The sequence below is a fragment of the Globicephala melas genome, chromosome X (assembly GCF_963455315.2).
Source record: "Globicephala melas chromosome X, mGloMel1.2, whole genome shotgun sequence".
NCBI lineage: Eukaryota > Metazoa > Chordata > Mammalia > Artiodactyla > Delphinidae > Globicephala > Globicephala melas.
In genome coordinates this window covers 110351387-110366648 of record NC_083335.1, presented here as the reverse complement: position 1 = coordinate 110366648, position 15262 = coordinate 110351387, and the positions used below count along the sequence as shown (strand labels likewise).

The 15262-nt window shown below is 43.9% G+C and overlaps 2 protein-coding genes across 4 annotated transcripts in view; one reads left to right on the top strand and one right to left on the bottom strand.

Moving 5' to 3' along the window:
* The window catches only part of PDHA1 (pyruvate dehydrogenase E1 subunit alpha 1), a 34869-nt gene extending 25098 nt beyond the window's left edge, over positions 1-9771 (top strand). For all 3 annotated transcript variants that reach the window (XM_030843802.3, XM_030843803.3, XM_030843801.2), the window contains 9 exons: positions 385-558; positions 1352-1478; positions 2172-2263; positions 3094-3186; positions 4003-4158; positions 4416-4487; positions 6756-6823; positions 7975-8083; positions 8608-9771. In XM_030843802.3, coding sequence (XP_030699662.1) covers positions 385-558; positions 1352-1478; positions 2172-2263; positions 3094-3186; positions 4003-4158; positions 4416-4487; positions 6756-6823; positions 7975-8083; positions 8608-8772 — 1056 coding nt within the window. In that variant the 3' untranslated portion in view covers positions 8773-9771. The remainder of the gene's footprint in view (positions 1-384; positions 559-1351; positions 1479-2171; positions 2264-3093; positions 3187-4002; positions 4159-4415; positions 4488-6755; positions 6824-7974; positions 8084-8607) is intronic.
* The window catches only part of MAP3K15 (mitogen-activated protein kinase kinase kinase 15), a 148575-nt gene continuing 142495 nt past the window's right edge, over positions 9183-15262 (bottom strand). The window contains 7 exon segments of the mRNA XM_060291968.1: positions 9183-9986; positions 10767-10843; positions 10925-11034; positions 11938-12050; positions 13755-13810; positions 13871-13980; positions 14924-15026. Coding sequence (XP_060147951.1) covers positions 9899-9986; positions 10767-10843; positions 10925-11034; positions 11938-12050; positions 13755-13810; positions 13871-13980; positions 14924-15026 — 657 coding nt within the window. The 3' untranslated portion in view covers positions 9183-9898.

Below are 15262 nucleotides of genomic sequence, written 5' to 3'. Positions count from 1 at the left end.
AGTTTGGAGCAGGAGAGCAAGCTAAAAAGATTGAAGACCTACTCTAAGACTTGAAATGTGGTTTGGTAACATGTTTGAATAAGAAGATTCTTAGAATGCTTCTTTGAAAGTTTGTCTTTCAACCTGTAACTCAGTTGACTTCTAGGGGTTTTCAGTGAAAGTCATCTTAGAAAGACTTCCTTTCTCCAAAACCCCATCTCATTGCACAGTCAGTTTTATGAAGGAATCAGAAGCAATATGCAGCATTTCTGATGTGCTCGCCTGCTGGTTTTCAAGTTCAGTATTTGCTGGTTTTCGATTTAAATATTTCGAGTTAGATCTTAGAGTGGGTTGGCAGTGTTTACATTGTAGTGACTGAGAGATAACTGTCTGATTCCATTTCAGAAATGTGATCTTCACCGGCTGGAAGAGGGCCCTCCTGTCACTACGGTGCTCACCAGGGAGGATGGGCTCAAATACTACAGGATGATGCAGACTGTTCGTCGAATGGAGTTAAAAGCAGATCAGCTATATAAACAGAAAATTATTCGTGGTTTCTGTCACTTGTGTGATGGTCAGGTGGGTGGTAGTTTTGTAGTAAAACTGTGTTACTTAGGAATTGAAGTATGGTGTGTGTTTATCGGCTTTTACCCTGCTTTATCTGTCTGAAGGATTTGAGGCTGGTATTTTAGAATAAACATGAGAATGCTGAGACCTGCTAGGAAGCTTATGCTAAAGAATTGACTCCTGTATCATATTGCTGACTTCCTGTGCCTTTATAGCATTATGATCACCTGTACTGAGTATACTTTTGGGGGAAGGGTTTTTGTTTTGTTTTTTGTTTTGTAGGTTTAGGCCAAGGTTTGTGAAATCAAATGCCTACCAGGGACCAGTTAGGTAGAATACATGAGTGAAGGCTGCCAGCTGTGTGAAGTATCGAGAAAGGTGACAGGGACTAGTGGTGAAGTGGAACAGACGGGGCCCACCCGCAGGGGTAGTCATAACTGGCTGGTAGTCCAGCCAGTTGGTGCCATGTGGAAATACGGGGCTAATGCTTCCTGTTGCTGATGTCTTCGAGAGAAGACAGACGTCTCTATTTTCATGTGAAATTCCCCAATATTTTAATGTTCACATTTGATTCAGGATTTTTTCACATCACCATACAGGCTTAAAAGAAACGTATCTGTGCATTGCCAGTTTATGGCTCTGGCTTGGGCCTTACCCTCTACTCTGTTTCTGGTGTAAAGTAGAGGTACTTGCTGTTATTAATGAAGAGTTCTACTGGGCCAAATATTTCATAATAGTGTAGGAAACCTTTTAACTAGAAATGGTGTGCTGTACTGACTCATTGCCACTTCTTCCTTGAATGCAGGAAGCTTGTTGTGTGGGCCTGGAGGCCGGCATAAACCCCACAGACCATCTGATCACAGCATATCGGGCTCACGGCTTTACGTTTACTCGTGGGCTTTCTGTCCGAGCAATTCTCACAGAGCTTACAGGTTTGCTATTAATTTACAAAAAGGGGAAATTAAGTTTTCAGATCTCCTATTAAGATGCTAACCGTTTATAAGTTAACATTGAAACCTTTTTGAGGGTTAAAAAAAAAAAGCTGAAACCAAAAAAACCTCTCCCTTTTGGTGCTCTGGTACCTCTATTGTGCTTTTGAGTAAACTGACCATTTTTTGAGGTTGTCTGGCCTCTCAGGTAAAGGTCAGCTCTATAAAATCAGAATAGTGTTTATCACTCAAGCATGCCAATAGAAATCTAGCAAAGAAAGTAAATTGAGTATAAGTATTTCATTGGGTAGAAATTCATTGGGTAGAATCTTCTCAACAGTCCCTTTGTCCCCCTTGACTCTTATGCGAGTATAGGAGAAATCAGATGTTTGTCACTGGCCAAAAAAAAAAAAAAGTCTAGGGGACCACACTAACATCTGAAGAAAACTCAGTGATTAGAGAGCTGAAAAAGTTGGAAAGGTCAAGGACATGGGACTGGTCTGACCTTCATTATAAAAGGGCCAGGAGACAAGGAGGACTTGTCTAGGTATTTGCATAGAGGGACAGGTGCTTATGTAGTTGAATCGGTTTCTGAGTTCTAATGGTTGAGCCTCTACATAAATACTCAGGGTGTGTTTTTGTTTGTTTTATATATTTGGTTTTTGATGTGTCATGTTTGTGTGGTGCCACTTCTAGGACGAAGAGGAGGTTGTGCTAAAGGAAAAGGAGGATCGATGCATATGTACGCCAAGAACTTCTACGGGGGCAATGGCATCGTGGGAGCTCAGGTAGTTGAGGACTAGCATTGTATGATTTTCTGGATTTGGCCCTGGCCCACATCTGTGCAATATTCTGTACCCCAGACAACTTCCCTCTGAAGTACTTCAGTACTTGGGGGGCACGGTGTGCTTTAAATGACCTCTTGCGTCATACCCTATCATTTAATAAATAGATTTGTACAGTGATTTAAAATGTTTCCTTTTAGGTACTTGTTATGTTTTATAAGTAAGCAAGAGCCTCTAGCAGTAGAACTATACCTTTGCCGTTTAATTGATATTGAATTGCTTTGTCACATCCTCTTGGCCACACCTCTCTCCCTGCTGTAGACAGTGCTGGCACTGGTACCAGACCAGGAGAAGCAGGTGGTCAGGATCTTAAGGGCCTAGTTTGAATCTAAAGCCAGCTTCTGTGGTTATGCCGTCCTCCTTGTTCTCATCAGTTAGTAAATAATGGACAAGGAACAGCAGAAGATCGTATCTAGATTGTTCGGTTTACTTTCTAATATATTAAGGTTCTAGCATCTGGGTTTTTTGGTTTGTTTTTGGTATTTTTTTTGATCCTTGGTTTCTTTTTCTTTTTTTGGCTTTTCAGGATTAGCAGTTGAATCTCTGAATGCATAAATGTTATTGCTAAATGGTTGACATAGAATACGATAGTAGTTATTCGTGTTACTTTGCTAGTTTGTTTATAATATTGGGGGTAGGGTAAGCAGAGACAGCGTTGGGGTAGGGACAGTGTCATTTCTATCTCACATTCTGGTCAGGAGTTAACATTCAGAGCATTAACTTCTTCCCTCACGGATTTCTGTGGTTCCTTTCTTGGTTGTCCTTAATATTAGGTGCCCCTGGGAGCTGGGATTGCTCTGGCCTGTAAGTATAACGGAAAAGATGAAATCTGTTTGACTTTGTATGGTGATGGCGCTGCTAATCAGGTGAGTATGTGTCTCTTAACATTGCAATAATGATTACAGTGTTATGTCCAAAGTGTTGAATATTCATAGTTCAGTTTGTGGTGAAGTAGTATATTGCTTACTAGTTGAAATGGCCATTTATCTGGCAAGCTAAAATTTGGTTTTGTGGCCACATTAGAGATTTACATCCTGGCATTGTTTCACAAGCGCTTTATATAGGTGTACTCCTAAGAGTACGCTCACCTTTGCTCTACCTCAGTGCTCCACAGACTCTGTGGGGAAGGACTGATTTACATTTTAATCCTTGGCAAACCAGTTCTTAAACCAGTACCGTAATGTACAGACTCATTCCCCTGAATGCCAAGGCGCTGTCAGACTCCTCTCGCTCTTCTGTCGTGGTCTGAGTAATCACCGGTCCGTGGCTGACACCCTGCCAGGCCCTGCTCTGGATGCCGATTCTCAGACACCAGTTCACTCTGGTCATCCAGAGGGTCTCATAGAATTTATAGTGAAGCACACAACTAGGCAGCCGTAGTACATTCTTACATGTCCATCTTTTCCCGTTGTATTCTCCGCTGCTGCCTTGGCCCTACAGAAGCAAGTAGTAGTACTTGGTTTGTCACTTCCTTAGCGGCAAAAGAGGTGATGGGTTTGCTGCGCTGTGCCCCGCTCCCCCCCAAGCGCACACACTCCTTTGCTTCAGAAGCTTAGTTGTGGGTGAGGCGTTTCATCCTATGGAAGCTTTCTCTGCTGGGTAGAGCAGCAGCTGTTGTGGATGATGAAGTCTAGAGAAAAACAGCAAAATGAAACCACTTGAACTTTTATACATACTTCCAGGGTCAGATATTCGAAGCTTACAATATGGCGGCTTTGTGGAAATTGCCTTGTATTTTCATCTGTGAGAATAACCGCTATGGGATGGGAACATCTGTGGAGAGAGCAGCAGCCAGCACTGATTACTACAAGAGAGGCGACTTCATTCCTGGGCTGAGGGTAAGGACACCTGTTGTAGAGCTGGAGCTACACCCTCAGGGCCTGCGGGGCCCAGGCACTCTGTCAAGTGCCCTTGAAAATCTCAGAGAGATCAAAGAGTTCTGTTTCCTTAGTGGATGAACAGGTCATGTAAGATGAAAATGGTTTTAGGCAGTTGGATTTATGCTCTGCCCCTTTCCTTTTTATTTTTAAAATGTTATTGAAGTATAGTTGATTTACAATGTTGTGTTTATTTAATCTTTCCCATTTATTAATAGGTAGATGGAATGGATATCCTGTGTGTCCGGGAGGCCACAAGGTTTGCAGCTGCCTATTGTAGAGCTGGAAAGGTAAGATTTTTCTTGTAGGCCTCTAGGCTAGAGATTTCTAATGACATTTATCTGTCTTAAAGTTAAAAGAATGCCCCCTGTGTCTATTGTAGCAATATAGGAGTAGCTGCTAATTGAGGTGTAAAAGATAGAAGCTGGGTCCAGTTAAGCGAATCGGGTCCCTTCATATAAATAACATGGTCTTGATAGCTCACGTCTTGGGAAACATTCCATGTTTGCCCCATTTGGGGTAAATCTTTCCTTGCAGTGCTCCCTCAGCATTCTGCCTCTGTCTTCATTGTGACAATCTGTTTTGCCTTTTGGTTTGGTTAATTATGTGCTTCTAACTCTTCCACCCCCCGCCCCCCGCCATCAATCATAAGCCCCTTGAGTGAACAGACTGGGGACTCCTGCAGTGCCCTGCACAGAACTTTGCTTATGTAAAATAGGCATCCAGTATAAGTTTGTCTTTTGTAAATCAAATAATACGTTTAAATTATGTAGTCTTAGTCTTGCTGTTTCAGTCCTAAGAACCTTGACCCTTCCAGTTATAGCAGTGGAGGGAGAAGGGAACAGTGAGATTGGCCTAAAAAGAGGCTTACATGCCATCTGAGCTGGTGGAAAGATGTTCTTCTCCCTAAATCAGTGTTTCACAGCCCAGAAAGCAGGCCCCTGAGGTTTACCCTTCAGTGACTTCCCTCACGTACGTGTTTGGGCAGTAGTGCAAATAAGATTGGGCTGGCAGTGATGAAAATGGAAGAGAGGGTGAAGAGGGGAGGGAGCTGTAGAACGGTTGAACAAGAAAAAAATGAGATGACTGAGATGGCAGGTTGGTGGCAGTGGGCTCACTGGTCTGTATCAGGACTCTGAGACTAGGGGTCCACGCCCTGGGTGGTGGGTATCATCATCCCCCCCTTCCCAGTTCCTGAAAGAATATGTGGCATCCAACAGTATGTGGAAACAGGATCAGTAGTTTGTAGTGTGTGGACTGTCTCAGCCTGACCAAAGCCTGATCTTGGAATTAGGGGAGGGTCTGGAAAAACCCCTTTATCACCATCCCCTTAGCCTAACCAGCCGTGCTTCCAAATGGCTACGGGATGATTAACAATCAATAGGTGACAGTTATTGAGAGATGATAGGTCAGGCAATGTGCTAAGCACTTAGGTATTACCTTTTTTAATCGGCGCACCTCTGAGCTGGGTTAATTACTGTTTTGTAGATGAAGAAACTGAGGTATGTAGCTACTATAGAGTACAGCCAGAACTGGAACCCAAGCACTTGGATTCCATCTCCCGCCCTCTTTTAACTACTACACCAAACTGCCCAAGGATCCTAGATCCACCCCATCCCCTCTGTTCAAAGTTGTTTTCTAAAAGGGGGCTGGTGTAGCATGAGCAAGCTACCTCGTGGTAGCCGGGCTCTCCCAGTCGCAGGATCAGCACCTGCCAACTTTCTGTTACACAGTAGCTAGATCTCTGTGAAGCAGGATTGGTTGCTGTCCCCTACGAAACACTGCATGAAGTGGGTGTGACGTAGAAAGTCATCTATCCAGCCTCTCTTCATGTGTGCATGGAAGTGGAGAAGGACGAGAGGACTAGAGGTTTGCTTTTCATCTTACGTTGTTAAGGTTTATGTTAGTGTTTTTCTCTAGCCTTGATCAGAATGCTTATAGATGATTTCCCCTGTGACTGGGGGGGAGGGGGGTGGGCAGAAAGACTAGCATATTAACCGTGAAGATAAATGCCATCCCCGCTTTCTGATGGGCTTTTCTTAATTAAATCTATGCTGTGCTTAAAGAATTATATATCAAATGCAATTCTGGTGAAATAGAACCCATTGACATTACATAAAGAATTGTCTGCCTTTTTGATTCAAAATATGCTGTGGGGGGGGTGGCTTTTATTAATAAGTTCCTGTTAAAAATAAGGAGGATGGGGCTTCCCTGGTGGCACAGTGGTTGAGAGTCCACCTGCCGGTGCAGGGGACGCAGGTTCGTGTCCCGGTCCGGGAGGATCCCACATGCCGCGGAGCGGCTGGGCCTGTGAGCCATGGCCGCTGAGCCTGTGCTCTGCAACGGGATGAGGCCACAGCAGTGAGAGGCCCGAGTACCGCAAAAAAAAAAAAAAAAAAAAAATGAGAATGAAACATGCAATAAATAGGTAATAGAAATGAGAATCAACTAAGAAGAAACTCTTAACTCAGATCTGATGAAGGTATTTGATCCTGAAAGGACGTACATTTGAGGCTGTGGCCATTGTTTCACCTTACCTCCACTGGGTTCTGTTTTAGGGGCCCATACTGATGGAGCTGCAGACTTACCGTTACCATGGGCACAGCATGAGTGATCCTGGAGTCAGGTATGGTCATGGGAAAACTGAGTGTGGTGTCCGAAGTGGATGGGCTTTGAATGGTGCTACTTAGATGAAAAAGCAAAGCATTTCAGTGTGTGTTTGCTTTTGAAGCCAGACACCAGTTGGCTTCATGCATTGATTTAGTAGTTAGTCTGAGCCTGAAAGCCGTGCCTTCCAATAAATTGGTTCCAATATAGAAAGCATTCTGAAAATTCCTCTAGTGTGTACATGCTAGTTAGCATGAGCACCAATAAGAAAACAATTGCAGAGAGGAATTGTTGCATAAAACAGGACTGATGGTAGAGTAGGATACTTGGGGGCATTTACCTTTTGTAGGCATTACCCCAGATTCTCATGGCATATTCCTCTTCTGGCTGGAATGGAGCAAGACCAAGTAGCACGTGGGATATTCCATATGTTGAAATAAATCAGTCAAAGACAAAGGAGTTTTGTCACCTGGCAACTCCGGCATGTAATGCTGCAGTCCCGGAGTGTGGCATAATTAAGAGTAGATTTAGTCAAAGTAAGCCGTAATAAGTCTTTGAGTATAGAATGAAGGCCTAAGGGAAAATGTTATGAGGAGCAGCTTACATGGAAGAAAGCACTTGGTGTAATTCTGTTCTTAAAAAAATGGTAGAGCCTTTCTTTGCTTTTAGTGTTATTTCAAGTGCTGTAGGACAAGGGTCAGTTGTACAATCAAGAATCGGAAAACCTCCTCTCCAAGTTCTTGCCAGCCACACTGCTCTGTGGTCTTAAGGGAGAAAAGGCAAGGCACATTTTTTTTGTGCTTAGCCTTCTGCTGCCTCAAAGGTTATAGCTATCACCACAGAAAACCATCTCCCCTGCCTCCACCACTACCTTCACGCCCTACCTCTAGATCAAAGTAGCAAATAGAAACTTGGCGCCTGTTGTCAGAATGCCAGAGAAGCCAGGTGAATTGCCATTGTAGAGTTTTCTATAAAGACAGAGCAGCTCTTCCTTACAGAATATTAGGATGAGTTCTTGTGTTTTGAAAGTATATAATTCTGCCCTTCTTACGGTGACGTGAGTACTGATGTGCTCCTTCGTCTCAGAAACAGACTGCTGTGTTTCCCAGACTGTCTCTGCTGTGCCGGCACTGTTCTTATCTACTTGTAACTCTGTTTCCCTCCCTCTAGTTACCGTACACGAGAAGAAATTCAGGAAGTTAGAAGTAAGAGTGACCCTATCATGCTTCTCAAGGATAGGATGGTGAACAGCAATCTGGCCAGTGTTGAAGAACTAAAGGTACAGTGACTCTTGATGGTTTAAAAGTAAGTCTGCCTTTGAAGGTTGGCTCTCCTTTTTGAGCAGTTTTTCTCTACACAAGAAGCTGCCACTCGGTAAATTAGGTAAGTAAGTGGGAAAGTACATATTGTATTCGGTTGGCCAAAAATTTTCCGAGCCATGTTGTGGGAAAACCCCGATGTTGTGGGAAAACCCCGAAGAACTTTTTGGCCAACGCAATATTTTTCACAGGACATTAACCTCCTCCACCATCAGTTCTTCTTTCCTAAAAATATACTGTAGATTTTTAATTCATAAATGTTCCCTCGCCAGGGTATATGTCTTAATGTTGGTATCTGTCCTCCAGAATCCCCCTTCGTGGATCGTTGTGTCATGGTTAACCTAACATTTTCAGTAATAATAGGTATACTGCCAGTACTAGTAGAGAGTTAACAACTAGCAAGGGGTTCCCAGTAGAACAAGTTGGTACCTAAGCTGCTGTCTATTCAAAACATCTCTTGAACTGTAATCTGATTGATTTTTAGGAAATTGATGTTGACGTGAGAAAAGAAATTGAGGATGCTGCCCAGTTTGCTACAGCTGACCCTGAACCACCTTTGGAAGAACTCGGCTATCACATCTACTGCAGCGATCCGCCTTTTGAAGTCCGGGGTGCAAACCAGTGGATCAAGTTTAAGTCCATCAGTTAATGCGAGATGGTACACCTTCAGTTGGGTATTCAGCAGCAACTGTAAGGAATGCTTTGGGTTCTCAACTTTGTTAAAGAGGAAAAAACCCATAGAAAGAAAGTGTAGATTTAGATAGATAGATAGATAGATAGATAGTGTAATTGCATGTGGTTTGTACAGTGTTGCATTAAAAGATACAACGTCTTTTAATGTTATATCTTAAGGATAGTATGGATCTTATTATAAAGGTTATTTTAGTTATATAGGTCTAAAATAGGTAATAAGAGTTTGCTTAACCCTCCTTCAAATTACTTCTTTAAAATAGTTCTATTTGGTTTAGTTGTATACTCGTTTAACAAATACTTTTTTAGTTACTAAAAGGAGAAACAGTTCCTTATATGCCTGTCCAACTCTGCCACCTTTTTGCGGGGCGATCATTGTCCTGTCCCTCCCAGTGCCCAGCAGCTTACCTGGTGTACCCTAATGTGCACACACGCCCCCATTTGTGTGCATGTCGGTGCTGAAGCCTGTTCACACTGAACCATCATTTCTCCTTAATAAAACACAATATTTATTATAACCAGGCAGGGGTGGAAGGACAATTCGATTTTTAAATAAGACTACTTCATTTTAAAGGCCAAATAAGTTAGTTTTCTCCATTTATACACTAAGTATAAATATGAAGCTATTTTCTTAATAGTTTTCTGTTTACAGTCATATCAAACATTAAATACAAGGCATATTCTTATCAATTTTAAGTGCAATTCCAGTTAATAGTAATGTATGGAATGTGTGATCTAAAACAGTGATTCCCAGCCTTTTTGTTATTTTAAACACCTGTTGTTTCACCTTTCCAGCAGATATTTTTCCATTGAAGTAAATTAAAATTCATTTTTAAGGATTCCCTAATACTCTGGGATGTCAAGACCAGGTTTTACAATCACTGTTTTCACAATACGTACAAGTTCTACTCACCTTGAAAACATGTTGATAAATAAAAGGTTAAAATTTTTTCCATAATTCTTTAAAACTTCAAGTTCTTAAATTGTTCATTGAACAAGCGGTGTTTTCCTTGCGTAAGTGCAGCAGAATTCGTGTGTATGTTGTCCGCTCTTTGCTCCCTGTGTCCCCTGGCTTAGCTGATTGATTAAGCCTCATCTTGGGTTGCCGGGGCCCCCTGAGCCTGTCTTCTGTACTGGGAGACTGCAGTCCAGAGCCTGCAGAGGAGACCACCACTACGAAACAAACAGGAGTCTTCTTTAGAGAGTCGTAAGAGAAGACAACTTCAAAGCAACACAGCAGAATACTTCTTTAGGAGCCCTTATGGCAAAAGCTATAGTATATCCTTCCAGACTTGTCTAGATTTGTTGTCTAGTCTTAAAAATGCAGTCCCTAACTTGAAAACTTACTTAACTAAAACAGGAATATGTTCTCTTCACATATGGAGGTGACACTTGTGCCTTAGCAGGAGTGGGACATGGCCCGAGAGGTACTGTACAGGAGTGCTGCTGCATCTGTGCAGAGCAGACTATTAAAGATGACGTGGGGATGAGAAGGCAGGGTGCAAGTTAAAGAAAGAAGGCTTTGGGTGTAGTAGCCCACTAGCATCTCATGTCTCGCTTCACTCCACTCCCAGCCAGGCCTGTCTCTTGACTTTTTCTACGGGGCCTTTAGCTTCTGCCCCCTCTCAGCTTTTCCCCAACTTTAACCTTGAAAAACTCCAGAGTTTGGAGTGAGGTTGGTAGTTTTTACAGGGGCTTCCCTGGTGGCACAGTGGTTGAGAGTCCGCCTGCTGATGCAGGGGACAGGGGTTCGTGCCCCGCTCCGGGAAGATCCCACATGCCGCGGAGCGGCTGGGCCCGTGAGCCATGGCCGCTGAGCCTGCGCGTCCGGAGCCTGTGCTCCGCAACGGGAGAGGCCACAGCAGTGAGAGGCCCGCGTACCGCAAAAAAAAAGCCTAATTACACCAAAGAAGTCATTTTCTGTTCCACGAAGTGTTTTGAGGCTATTCTCACCGTAGTCTAAGGTACCTTAGGTCTTCCTTAGTGATATAATTGAGAATATCAGAAAGTGTATAACCTTCTTCAAGAATCTGAAACAAAGATCAAATACATTAAGAGCTAAGCAGCTCTGTAATGATAGCACAGGAATGGTTTGTTGGTTGTAAGTTTACCTTTTCAATTGTTTTCGTATCCGCTCCTTGCAGTTGCAACCAGTCGACAAGCACTTCTTCTGTTCTCTGCCCATAAGACCGAGGAGGGGAGGCTGAGTTTTCTGTAATCTCTGTAAGGATTAGAAAGTTATGTTGTATACTGATGTGTAACAGCAAAATTCTTCAAGTAACAAGTTGGTTCAAATAAACTATTATTCCAGAATGTGATGTGAAAAGGAAATGGATTAAACCTGGCTCAGCTGCTCTGCTACACACTGTGCAACAGTCCATAGTCCTTGGAGTCACTTTCCAGAGATTAAAAATGTTCCTTTCCTGTGATACTTCAAACTAATTATCTCCTACTTTAAATGTGTATTCCCATCTTTAAAATGCCTTTTCTAAGAAATCATATCCGTAACTGCACTGGAATTCAAATGAGGAAATAGGTTTTAATACTGAGATTTTTGGCCTCACAGCTTATCCATTCCCCACTCCATATCCATTCCCCACTCCAAGAGGCACCTGTAGCCCTTTTGGGCACCAAATGCATAAGGCTGGTTGACTGAGGTATAATTTATGCCGTAAACCACCCTTTTTAGGTATGCAGTGCTAAGAACTTTGACAAGCAGAGTCACATAGCCACCACCACAATCAAGGTAGAGATATTTCTATCACGCCAGAACGTTCTCGTGGCCTTTTATCATCAATTCCACCCCCCCACCCAGTTCTATTTTCTGTCCCTGTAGTTTTGCCTTTAATAGAATTTCCTATAAACGTTCTACATTTATGGAATCATAATATGTAGCCTTTTGAATCTCTGGCTTCTCTCACTTGCATAATGCATTTGCGATTCATCTGCTTTTGAATGTACTGATAGTTCCTTTTTATTATTGACCAGTATTCCGGAATTTTACTGGAGTACTTACTGGTCTGATCGAGAATAACCTCAACTGTTTCAAGGCTGACTAGAGTACTAGCCAGATTTTGAATGGTCTCACACACACATAAGTCAGAGCAAGTGGAAAATCACTCACCATTAGATTTGAATTGTAACTACAGGTGATACAATTCTTGAGTTTTCTGTTCTAGGGTTTGCCGTAGAAGATTCTGGTACTCTCTCTCTTTTTGAACTAGGTGTTCCAAAAGTCTGGTTTAAAAAAAAAAAAAAAAAAGCCATCCTCCAGAGAGAGCGTAATACCATTCAATTCAATTCAAACATTTGTTGAACAATTCAGAGGTTTAAAAAAAATAAAAAAGGCACAATCCCATCGGTCAGTCTAGTTTCTTCAAAGTTGTGTGATCAGGTTTCAGCCTGTACATGAGCACCTTTCTTGTGCTCCCTCCCCTTGTAAACAAAGACCAACGCTCAGGGCGTGGGTATATTTTGCCTCAGAATATGTATCATCATGAACCAAAAGATAACCTGATGGTGATCAGTAGAACTCAGCCAACTTGTCTCCCTAAGTCAGGTCAAGTCACTGAAACTAGTGGTCAGGCCCTTCCCTCCTCACCAGAGAGTAAGCCAAGGAGATAGAAGCCCTGCTGCTGTTGGAACAGCTAGGGGGAAGTAGGAACTGCAGGAAAGACTCTTGCTGCTTGGAAGGTGAGAGGGACACTACTGCGAACACTTACCCAAGACTGCGCTAAACGCTTCACGGGGCTTGGTCTCACAGACACTACTCAGGACAGATGTGTTACCCTCGTCAGCATCACTCAGGGCCAAAGGTGCCTTCCTGCTGTGCCCAGCAACAGCTAAGGCATCTCCATCCTACAAGGGCAGGCGTGTCTGTAGGAGCTGTGTGTCTGTCAGCCATTCGCAGTCAGGTGCTGGCTGCTGTCTCATTACTAATTCTACTGAGATGGAAGATAACAATATTGACCCTGGAAAGGAATAACCTTTGAACCCATATATAACATTTTATGAATCTGGTGATTATAAACCTTACCAGAAACACATTTTAAAGAAGGGCTAAGTACTACTATCAACTTTCACATTTGTCATTTTTTCAAAACTTAAAAAGAGTTTTGCCACCACTACCAGTTAATTAAAACTGGGCCTTTCTAAAAAGAAATGATTAGATCTGCCTAAAATTAAACTTCAGAGATCCCTAGGGGTGTGTACAACTTTTCTTCCGAAATAGGTATGCCTGACACTGTTTGTCCCCGTTAAATTTTAGCATTCCCAATGACCACTGGGCAACAAGGCATCATTTGGAACCAGTACCAACTAGTTTGCTAAGCCCACTGATGACGTGGTTCCCCAGCGCAAATGGGAATCTTTTTGTTCATTTAACAAATACGTTTTGAACACCTACTATGTGCCTGGAAATAAACAAAAGGGCCCAACTCTTGTGGGAACCTCACGGCAGTGCCAGGGTCCGCTGTCGGGGAAGGTGGTTCACTAATGCCTGCCTAGGGATCATGACAAAACACAAGGGAGAGATTCAAAGAGGACAGGGCAGACTTACTTGGGGTCAGGGTTATGGGATACCTGTCCATCAACGCAGTGCTAACTGACCCCCAACTCAGCTACTTCGGCAGGGGCAGGCCGCAGATGTCCCCCCCGAGTTGCTGGACCCACACACCATGTCAGGGAACCCACCTCGGTAAAGAGACAGAGAAAACTCTGAGATGCTGCTGCCTTTAGTACGGCTTGTGGCAAGGCACTCTACGTCTCTGACTCCTAGCATTAAAAAAAAAGGGGGGGCATCCTTCTAGTCCCCCAGTTGAAGCTGAGAATATCTCCTTGCGCAGTTCCTTGGGGGGTAAAGATGCTTTTCTGAGACCTGGGTGAGGCACTCGACCACTGAGTTGACGGGCTAGTCCAGGTCATCGTCCCACCCCTGCCCACCTGTTGGTCTCCTGCCTGAGCTTGCTCAGCTGGAGGCTCAGATGCTGCTGGTGGAGCTGCTGGGGCTGGGCCTCCTGGGCAACTGCTGAAACGGGCCTGCTCCACCCACACGCCACCTGCGCCTCGCTCCCGCGTGGGTCTGCCGGGGCATAGTCCTCTTCTGCCTCATCTGTGTCCTTATCCACCCCTTTGGTCCCTGAGCCAGCCTCAAAGTGGGCTCGGAGCTCTGTGGAATCACGGACGAAAAGGACCACGGTTCAACAAGGCCAGGGCTTGGTGTAGCTTATGTCCCGGGCCAGCAAACGTGGCTGTTCAGAGGCCGGCCAGGCCAATGCGATGCTCCATCAGGGGACTGCTGACTTTATAAAATGGAGAGGAGACTATTTCACTTAGCTCTGCAGTGAAAAGATGGTCCCCACCACTTCACAGATGAGGAAACAGACTTCAAGGTGTTTAGTTAGCCAAGGGCAGTTTTAAAAAGGGACAAGCGGGCTTCCACCCAGGCCTGTGTTTTTACTACAAACACTTTCCTGCTTGGACTGGGGAATAATGAAGTCCTGGGGTTTAACAAGCCACTCCCAGAAGCTGAGCCTGGGCAGAGTGCATTCAGGGGAGCAGGCAGAGGACAGGGAGGGAGCAAAGTAATGAGAGGAAGGGGCAGTGTTAACCGAAGCGCCACATAGCTTCCCTTCCTAGGAAGAAGGCACCGCGGAAGGAGAATCAACTTGGGTATTAAGCTGCTCTAACATTTCAAAAATAGAGCCTATAAAAAGCCAAAGATTTCTGTAGCTGCCACATGATGATTCTGAGAGAGGAGACTGAGCCGTTAAATCGTCAACCAACTAGGAGGCGTTGCTGAGCACACAAGATGACGCACTGTAGGAGCCAGGCCGTCAGGCTCAGTGCTCCTTTGAGATCCTGAGTTTAGTCTACCTGCGGTGCGTGCTCCTCAGTTATGCCTAGGGGCATGTAAAAATACATCACCAGGAGATGTTCTCAGAATCACAGAATCTCGGCCCTAAAGGGGTCTGTGACATCATTTACTTAATTGCAGAGACGTACATAGCCAAGATGGGAAAGGGAAAGCAACAATTGGTGAGTACAGAGGACCTGTCTGACCTTTTCCATAGCCACCTGAAGTTGACCTTGACCAAAAAGAGGGCCCTTACCTGGGATGAGGATGGTGACTGCAGCCTGCACCGCTCGACGGATGATGTCCATCGCAAACATCCAGTGGGGCCTAATTAAGTGGTTCCTCAAAATTTTATTTACCTACAAATCACAAAAATCCAGATTTCTGGTCCATTGTACTTTTAAGAAATAGTTCTTAACTAATTCGAATTTGCTTCTACTCTGAGATAAAGGGTTAACCGTGCTGCCCTGAGTTTCTGCCTGACTTATGTTTCTTCTGGACTGAGTCTTCCTTTAAGCTGACCCCAAGTCACACGGGGGTCTAGGGGACAGGTACAGAGATCGGAGCTACTGCACGGGCCTCTTCATTGTTTATT